Source organism: Austrofundulus limnaeus, unplaced genomic scaffold, assembly GCF_001266775.1.
Source record: "Austrofundulus limnaeus strain Quisiro unplaced genomic scaffold, Austrofundulus_limnaeus-1.0 Scaffold554, whole genome shotgun sequence".
NCBI classification, from domain to species: domain Eukaryota; kingdom Metazoa; phylum Chordata; class Actinopteri; order Cyprinodontiformes; family Rivulidae; genus Austrofundulus; species Austrofundulus limnaeus.
Genome location: NW_013952956.1, coordinates 300,384 through 310,389, shown reverse-complemented (window position 1 = coordinate 310,389; position 10,006 = coordinate 300,384). Strand labels below are relative to the sequence as shown.

General features: G+C 38.8%; 1 protein-coding gene across 2 annotated transcripts in view; it reads right to left on the bottom strand.

Moving 5' to 3' along the window:
• Positions 1–5,426: 5,426 nt before the first annotated feature.
• The window catches only part of LOC106530744 (MOB-like protein phocein), a 19,986-nt gene continuing 15,406 nt past the window's right edge, over positions 5,427–10,006 (bottom strand). For both annotated transcript variants that reach the window (XM_014026437.1, XM_014026435.1), the window contains 2 exons: positions 9,072–9,183; positions 5,427–6,137 (listed from right to left, as the gene is read on the bottom strand). In XM_014026437.1, coding sequence (XP_013881891.1) covers positions 6,003–6,137; positions 9,072–9,183 — 247 coding nt within the window. In that variant the 3' untranslated portion in view covers positions 5,427–6,002. The remainder of the gene's footprint in view (positions 6,138–9,071; positions 9,184–10,006) is intronic.

The window sequence follows — 10,006 nt, the reverse complement described above, 5'->3', positions numbered from 1 at the left end:
CTGAGTTGCCGCCATGTGATTGGCTGATTAGAAATTAAGTGTTAACGAGCAGTTGGACAGGTGCACCTAATAAAGTGGCCGGTGAGTGTATATATCTGTATTAATCAGAATGTATGTAATATTAAAATAGTTAACAGATTATAATTTAACACATCTTTATAATTAAGTATGGAAATAAAAGTATTTTTTCCTAAATSGAGCGCATTACCCTGAAATCCAAAAGTATATCTGAAAGAGCTGTATTTCCTTTAGCGCATGTGAAAATGAGCTGCCAGAGCAGATTGYGCAGTGGCTACAGTCTGTCTGTGCATGGAAGCAACATCAGGTGAGATTAAATACATCAATTGTAAAAATTGTAAACTTGGTTCCAATACAAAACAAAGATTGTACAATCACATGTTTTGTTTCTGGTGTTTTGCTTTGTGTTTCAGGATGTTGATCTGTAAACCGTCAAGACTTGTGCTTTTGTTTAGTATTTATTCTGTCTCTTGTTCTATTTTGTGTATTTCTGGTTAGTCTGTTRAGTTTCAGCATYGTTCCTGCTTCTGTTTCTGCCACCCCCACCTGCACCTGATCCTGGTTGTCCCTGCACAGGTGTCAGTGGTTTCAGTTCATGTGTTTGACTTTATTCCAGGTGTGTGTTTTGGTATTATAAGACCAGTGATCTGGTATTATTTTTTTCTTCTGTCTGCAGTAACTCTGCAAGAGTTTTGGTTTTTGCTGCCACAACAGCATTTTGTTAATAAATTTTTAGTTTTAGATTACAACTCGTTGCTTCCGTCTGCACTCTGGGTCTGACCTTAAAGTACAATCCACCAAATAACACAAACACATTAATATAACAAATTATAAGATGTTTGCTGTGCAGCTGTACRGTTCAGCACATCAAATCTTAAAACACTGATTAAACTTTCTGTGTCAAACTATGTTAAAAGGCAGGACTGGAAAGTCATTTTTACGAACCAGTACTGATTTAATGTTTCCAAATTCACCTATGTTGAAAAATATGATGTGGAAATAACATTGCTATTTCAACAATCAGATTTGCAAAATCAAAACAAAATTCACTGATTAACCAACACAACTACCAGGTGTTGATTCAACATTGACTAGATTAGTGATGGGACGAACAACACTGGTGCGTCAGCACTGTGCCGAGCACACACGAGTGAAACCCCCGTATTRGTGCATCAAYAAGAAAAAGTCATGTGACCGATACAGAAAGTGTGTTTATAAGGAAACAAACTGTCGATATGTTGTGGATTTGTTGGATTTTTGCCCTCACCTGGTTCCACTGACTTCATGGATCGTTCCAAGAAGTTTTCCCCAGTCTGGAATAATTTTGATCCTGTGACGCATAACAACAACAACAACAACAAACTAATGATTAACCAGTGGCGGCTGGTGGATTTTTCACCGGGGGGGCTCCAACTCCAAAGTAGACATATTTCAAAAAGCAAACGCGTAAGTTGAATCACACCAGGTTATTTATTTAACTACATCATTTAACTACAACGCTGGTATTTGTTGTCCTCTCTGYGGATGATTCTGGTTCCTTCCCAGTCCATAACATGATTTTCCCTTTTGCAGTGGTCCGTGATGGCTGATTTGTAATTTTCTTGCAGAGCTTGTTCTTTTTTGGATCGTGTTAGTCTTTCTTCTGTTTCTTTCTCACATTCCTTTTGATGCTCTTTCTTCCTTGTAGCCAAGGATCGTCCTGTCTCCCCTATGTATGTTTTATTGCAGGTATGGCATGGTATTTCATATATGGCATTACACTTTCTATCTTGCTCTACTTGGTCTTTAGGATGTACCAGCATTTGTCTAAGTTTTCTGTGTGGTTTGGTAGCTGAACTAATGTGGTGTTTCTTAAAATGCCTTCGGTTACATTCCGTGATTCCTCTGATATATGGTAGCATGACCCTTCCTTGGTTTTCTGTTCTTTCTGAGTTGTATTTTTTCTTATGTTTGATTTTTCTTTGTTCCATCTGTTTTTTTCCTTTTCTTCTGGCCCATTATTGACATTCCTTTAGTGCTTTTTCATTGTGTTTTTCTTCTTCTTTTCTATCATTTTCCTCCATTATTATCTGTGCGCGTTCAAATAAGGTTCTGACTACTGACATTTTGTGAGCTGTGGGGTGWTCTGATGTCCATAGCAAATATTTATCCGTGACTTAGACAAATGCTGGTACATCCATCATGGTTAGCACCAACACCTCACAGCAAGAAGGTCCTGGGTTCGATCCCCGGTTCAGACCTGGGGTCTTTCTGTGTGGAGTTTGCATGTTCTCCTCGTGCTTGTGTGGGTTTTCTCCGGGTACTCCGGTTTCCCCCACCCMTAAAAACATGAATAGGTTGCCTCCAGGCCTCCCTTGAAAAAGAGATCTGAGATCTCAACGGGACTTGCCTGGTTAAATAAAATAAATAAACGTTTTTATAATATATTACACGGACGGGGCCATTTTATTTACACACAAAGCATTCTGGGTAAATGACGTGGATAGGTCCTCAGTGTGAGCGAGCTATATCCACCCTGAAGGTTAATCTTGGACAATATCTGATGATCAACTCTTAAATGAAACCAGAGAGCGTTGACAGAGAGGAGAAGGTAGAAATGACTCAGCCTGGAACTGAAAATATGGATGGAGGACCTCAGTTTTGCTTGTTTGTCGTGCTAGCATCGAGCTAATACAATATAGCGTCGGTGCTAAAGCTAACAGGCTAAGCTGAGGTTCTTCTTCCWTGAAGCAGCTCTGTTGTCCTCCATCCATATTTTCAGTTMCAGGCTGADTCATTTCTACCTTCTCCTCTCTGTCAACGCTCTCTGGTTTCATTTAAAAGAGTCGATCATCAGATATTGTCCAAGATAAACCTTCAGGGTGGATATAGCTCGCATGAGGACCTATCCACGTCATTTACCCAGAATGCTTTGTGTGTAAATAAAATGGCTCCGTCCGTGTTAAAATATATTTTTAAAAATCTACAAAACTAAACAGCCTACAGTATTTTTACAGTCTTTATTTTACAGTTAAAATATATGTTTATCAAATAAGGTCTAATGTTACAACTAATCGTGGATCCCGTTAAATCTATTCTTAACAGCATTCCTGAGTGTAATTTTTTTTAGCTAATAGCTGAGCTTAAAAGTCATTTAAATCCTAAGTGTCAGTCTGAGTTGATTTATGACACTTTGTTGTGCAGCGAAGCTAATTCTGGATGATGTTAGAAAACAACTGATCACTGCATCAAATTTCATATTCAGGAATATTCTCTGAGTCGGGTTCAAAAACTTTTCTGTGCCATGGCCCCCCAAACGACATTAGCTTCGGGCCGATGACCCCCCCCGCAAACCCACAAAAAATGCTCTTAAATATGTAAAGAAACGTTGACTTTTCTCACTAATTTCTGACAATTTTCATACCTGGAAAATACAAAAAACAAATTCCAGTAAGTTTTCTGATTTTTCCAGACTCAGTAGCCCWGATGTAAATTTTAAAGTTGCAGTTTGTAGAAGCACACTTTTTGGCTGAGTACACAACATGTCCACACAAAAGAAATCTGAATAATAGGTCTTTTTATTAACAGACATCATGAAAATGTCAACAGTAACAAAATTTTTAGTCCATTTAAAAAACAGTGGGTTGAATTGACAAGACTCCTCCCACATAATAACTTAATGAGGGAGGGGGTTAAAGAAGGCAGGAAGTGGGCTGTACTCTGATCCATCATGATGCCAATACTCCCCACTGCAGCTGTTCACCAGCAAACTTTAACAGAGATAAAACAGCTGCCGTCTGTGCCCATCACAAGCACCAGCCACGTGTTGAACAGTGGCTACACRTCTTACAGTCGGGCCAGAGTTCTTCCTTACAGAAAGCCTGACTGCTAAAACACAAGCAGAGCTGAAGGTTTGTTCAGAAACAGAAAGAGTTCAGGTTGTGTTTCAGCAGCAGGTTCGTTTACTGATCCACCTCATAAGACACCCCAAACCAGGCAGGTCAGCAACACAGAAGCAGACAGAAAAATGTGACAATAAGTCCAGGAGGAAAGGGATTATATACAGGAGGAGATTATTAATGCAATTCACCTTGATTACAGAGGCAAATCCAGCTGCTTAACGAAGGAAAACCCAGAGTGTCCACAACAAGCAGCATCACAACACAAGCTGATCTTTACACTCACTTTGTTTTCATTTACTGCTGGTAAATAAATCAACAGAAATTTATAGAATTGGTTTGGCTCAGTTTCCACCACAGCCGCTTCGCTTTCAGGCAGTGAGGCAAGAGGGTCCGAGCCGAGCCCCCCTGTATTTCCAACCAGATCTTATCTTGGTCAACATGTAAAAGCACAATCTGATAACTGCCACACTCAGTTGTCAGGTCACACAGTGAAATAGATCATTCTGCTCAGCAAAGCCAACACTAAGTACAGTTGTTGTTGTTTTTGTATCTTTAGTAACCAACACTTGAGCAGAACTGAAGACTGTGACAACCAGGATTCAGAGTCCAGCTCTGTGGGACTTTACAGAAAATACATCTGCTTTGATTTATAATGTAGCACGTCCTCCTGTGCTCCACATTTACTTTTCTTATGATCAATACATTCAGTGAAGACTGATTTTATATATATTTATTTTTATGTGTGTTTATTAATTTTTTTAAACACAAATTTTATATATATCCAGTGGTACTTTTAGTTGACAATTCTTGTGTTAAAAAAAATACAAACAGCAGAATAAGAAAAACATTTCTTGAACGTTTTCTTTCTAAAAAATTTCTGGGTAAATCAGGGTTTGATATGCATTTTATGTTCACTTCGTAAAAAGATGTTTCCATTTAAAATGAAAAAAAAAAAAAGCCTGTTTCAAACCAATTTTGGCTGACAAGAATATATTAAACATAAATAAAAAAAAAAAAAAAAAAAGCCTGTTTCAAACCAATTTTGGCTGACAAGAATATATTAAACATAAATAATCTGCATCTTCTTAAAACGTAGAACACGAAACAACTTGTTTCTCATTTATAAATCGCTTCCATTTAAGATGCTGCAGTTAAGAGTAACTTAGTTTCTGATTTAAATTTAGAAGTGATGTAAAAAAATCACTCTGCTGGTTTGAGTAAAGCTTCTTTGACTTTTTTTTTATTGAACAGAGAATAAGTCTGGAGATGCACGTGCTTTCCTATACACTCTTCTTTCTACACTCYTCCAGATGTGGAAATGACTAAATAAATTGAAAACTTGGAGAGTGCAGAGGAACCCTGCAGGCTGATCTGGGTGAAATGTAACACTTTTTTTTTCTAAAACACTGCAGCAATGTTGTCAAAAACTCAAAAACATACCAAATATATAAAATAAAATAACTCGTTTTTCATTCTATAAAATTACCAGAAAAACACTGAAGTACTGAAGAAATAAAACCCTGCAGATTTATGAATTTTAAGTACATTTCTTTAATGGGAAACGTGATGACTTAAAACAAAAATTTAAAAAAAAAAAATAGAAAATTTCAGTAGATTTGTGGCTCAATAAAGTTGTTTTCATTTATTTTACCTCTGTTAACCAGCAGTCATGACTAATGCAGTTAAAATGTATTTAACAAAATCTGATGCTAAAACTCAATAATTTAGTGCCACAGAAGGCTTTTATTTTTATATTAATATAATGACCAAAGTGAGGAAGGTATGAGTGAGCTGGTTCCTGTGGACACAGTGAGTCAGGGACATGGGTTTTCAACGACAGCAGGACACAGAGAGAGCGTGTAAACTAAATGTAATCATTGTGTCCTGCAGGCTTGGCTGAGCTCTGTTCCTAGTAGCTTTACTTCCTTTACAACAGACACAGAACAGTGGAAGATAGAACATGGACAGCATCTCAAGACAGAAGCCTTAATACACTGTAGTGTGTGTGTGTGTGTGTGTCTATATATGCGTATAATTCTGCAGAATGAATGCATCTCCTCTGAACTGTATAGATAATCGGAGTTTTCTTGCAGCAGATGTTTGTTAGGCCTCACTCTCTCCAGCTGATGAGGTGTTCTGCACTTCCTCCTCCAGGATGGGGACGATCAGGTTGTCCTTGGACATCAAGTTGTATTTCATCACGAAGCGTGTGAACCGGTGACACAGGAACGTCTCGTTCTGCACAGACACAAATGACAGCAGTGACTCATCCTGTATGTGTTAATTTATGTTTGAGGACATGTATCAGTTGACTGGATTTCTTTATTTAAAAGATGTGTTCACTTCCTATTTCTTCCCTTTTAATCACATTTGTTTTATTACCTATGCCAAGGACGAGGTAATGTTTTCAGTCGCGTGTCTGTCTGTGGACAACATTACTCAAAAACTTGTGGATGGATTGTCATAACATTTTTACCACATGTGGCTACTGGCCCAAGTAACACACGTTACATTTTGGTGTTGTTCCGGATCACGATGCAGATACAGGAATTTCTTTTCTTTTAACACTCTGAGATCTGCAAAGCTGTGATGCTTTCACAGGGCTTCTGTAAAAAACAGTGAGCTGGATTGGACAGCACGGACTTCAAACTTTATAAAAGTAATGTTAAAACCASATTTAATGATGAATAATTTTTTTGCCATATTGTGCGCATTTTTACACATTTGGTGCGCATTTAGAGAACATTTTGTGACCAGGAAGTGYGTGACTGCAGCATGAAACCTATTTTTCCCATTTCCTCAAACAYATCACATTTTCAAAACAACCAATCAAAACAGTTTGTCTCTACTAGGCTTGTAAACAGAGAGCTGCCGGGCCTCAAAGTTTGGAGACGGGGGGAGCCAGGAAGCACTTTATAAAGAGAGTCAAACCATTACAAACCCACACAAGGAGATAAAACAGATGTTTTACATGGTGAAATGTGACTGATGAAAACTTAGGAGCTTAATCCAACACTAGTTTGATGATGAATAACGTTGGGTGACGAGTCTGATTTTTGTTTTGTTTGTTTTTTTTTCTACATTGGACTCCATCGGGAAGAAATTCCGTGCATACTGCTGCTTAAATGTTCGCCACGTCAGAACTTATTCGGCAAATGTGTTTCCATCTCTGYTTTTGTGYATTAACTCTTACAGGATGGGGGAAATTGGTCTTGACTGAGGTTTGCACTCTCCGAGTGCTTCTAGTTGTCAATGTTTTTAACAGTTAGCTTTGATAGAATAGGGACAAAGTGATGAGGCATCAGCCTTGTTGTAAATATGAAGGTTTACTTGCATTCCCTTCTTACAGTTATACACATCCAACCAATGATTGCAATCTGTAGGTTTCATTAAAATTTGTCCAGTGGTTAATGAGATATTTTGGTTACAGACACACACATAAGTTTATATTTCTACCCTTATTAAGACATTGTACTAACTAACACTATCGGTCATACTGCTCTATTGTGTGCAGTCTGTTCCTTCCTCCCTCTTTCTATTGAGCACACAGGTCACATTTGACGAGTGAGTGACCAAAGAAAGTCTCAGCCAACTCACAGCAAGACCCCCAATCCTAATCTGTGTTTAACAACCCAGCCAGGCAGATTACCAGTGTAAACTAGTTTTTGACCTGCTGAAAGCCATGTAATCCTGCAGGTATTACAAATGTTCAGACCGAAGATGACAACACAAAGTTTGGCAGCAAATTTAAAACTTTTCATTTGTCTAATCTTGTCAAGAATAAGCTCAATGCGTTTTGTATTAGACTGAATTAAACTGTATGCACACGTGGACAAAACTGTTGGTACCCCTTGTTTAATGAAAGAAAAACCCACAATGATCACAGAAATAACTAGAATCTGACAAAAGTAATAAAGAAAAATTCTATAAAATAAACAAATGAAAGTCAGACATTGCTTTTCAGCCATGCTTCAACATGCTGAGTCATTATCCTGTAAGACCCATGACCTGTGACTGAGACCAAGCTTTCTGACACTGGGCAGCACATTTCTCTCTAGAATCCTTGATAGTCTTGAGATTTCATTGTACCCTGCACAGATTCAAGACCCCCTGTGCCAGATTAAGCAAAGCAGCCCCAGAACATAACAGAACCTCCATGTTTCACAGTAGGACAGTGTTCTTTTCCTCATGTTTCATTTTTCCCTCTGTGAAAATAGAGCTGATGTGCCTTACCAAAAAGTTTATTTTTTGTCTCATCTGTCCAGAGGACATTCTCCCAGAAGCTTTGTGGCTCCTCAACATGTAGTTTGGCAAATTCCGGTCTGGGTTTTTATGATTTGGTGTCCTCCTTGTTCATCTCCCATTAAGTCCACTTTGGCTCAAACAATGACGGATGATGTGATCTGACACTGATGTTCCTTGAACCTGAAGTTCACCTTTAATCTCTTTAGAAGTTTTTCTGGGCTCTTATGTTACCATTAGTATTAGCAGTCTCTTTTAATCGTCATTAATTTTCTTCCTGCAGCCACGTCCAAGGAGGTTGGCTACAGTCACATGGATCTTAAATTTCTGAATAATATGTGTAACTGTAGTCACCGGAACATCAAGCTGATGGTCAAGTTCAAGTTCAGTTTATTTATTTATATAGCGCCAAGTCACAACATACATTGTCTCAGGGCACTGTACATAAAAAGAACAATCTAAAGAAGAAGACAACAGATTGTGTTGAATCACTTCATCACAGTCTCCCATCCTGAGCAAACAGTGGAGACGTAAAACTCCCTGCTAATCAGGAAGAAACCTCCAGCAGAACCAGGCTCAGGGCAGGCAGCCATCTGCCTCGACTGGCTGGTTGAGGGACAGGAAAGAGACACAAACAAACACAGAAGAACTGGTCCAGGTGCACCTTCTTGGTCTTCTGGTCTTATAACCTTTACCTTTAACATGTTTGTCTATAATTTTCTTTCTAATCTCCTGAGACAACTCTTTCCTCTCTTCCTCTGGTCCATGTTGAGTGTGGTCGACACCATGTCACCAAACAGCACAGTGAGTATCTGTGGCCCTATATACAGGCCCACTGACTGATATGGGATGTGGGCTAAGATTAAAAGAGTTTATAGATCTGTAACTGGGAGAACATGAGTAGAGCAGGAGGGAGAGGTTTAAACCCACCTCATACTTGTCAAATATCTGACGATGGTGGAAGTAAGCATGGGAGAATATCCTATAGATGCGACGACAAACAGAGCCCAGCTTGGCCACTGATGACTCCTTGATGCTCACCCTGAAAACACGAGAGACAGCAAAAAGAGTCAATGTGTGGAAAATACAGACAGACAAATTGGTTTGTGTTGCTTTGTTAAAGAAAAAACACAACAGTAACTGAAATAAATTGAAATTTGAATTCAATTTAGGTAAAACAGGATTATTTTAAGACCACTCTAATACAACTGGTTTTGACTAAAAAARTGTTGGTACTCGATATTTTTTTCTACAACCTTTTGAGGCAAACATTGTCATTTCCGTAACTCAGATTTCTGCACCTGTCCACAGGTATTTGGACCCACTCCTTGTGAACAAACTGCTCCAGTTGTCTCAGGTTTTAGGAGTTTCTTCTCCAGATTGCAGGTTTCAGCTCCTTCCACAGACGGTCAACAGGATTTAGATCAGGGCTCAGATGGTCACTTCAGAACAGTCCAATGCTGTGTTTTAAACCATTCTTGAGTGTTTAGTTGTGTGTTTTGGTCATTCTTCTGTTGGAAGATTATGAGTTGTTTCTGAGACCAAGCTTTCTGACACTTGGCAACACATTTCACTCACAAAATGTTTTGATAGTCTTGAGAGGTCATGGTACATTTTCATTGTTCATTAGTATGCCGAGGACCACGTTGAGCTTTTAGGCTAGATGCTGCGTGTGAGCATCAAGGATTAATGTGTTTATCTGTGCCTGAATTTACTTTAGAACAGAGATTCTTAACCCATGGGCCGCAGCCCACAATTGGGCCACGAGCGCCACCTTGAGGGCCTCAACAGAAGAACAGTTTTTAACTTTGGGCCGCAGTGATTTTGAATAAGGTGCAATACACTTTCTCACGACTAGTAGCAGT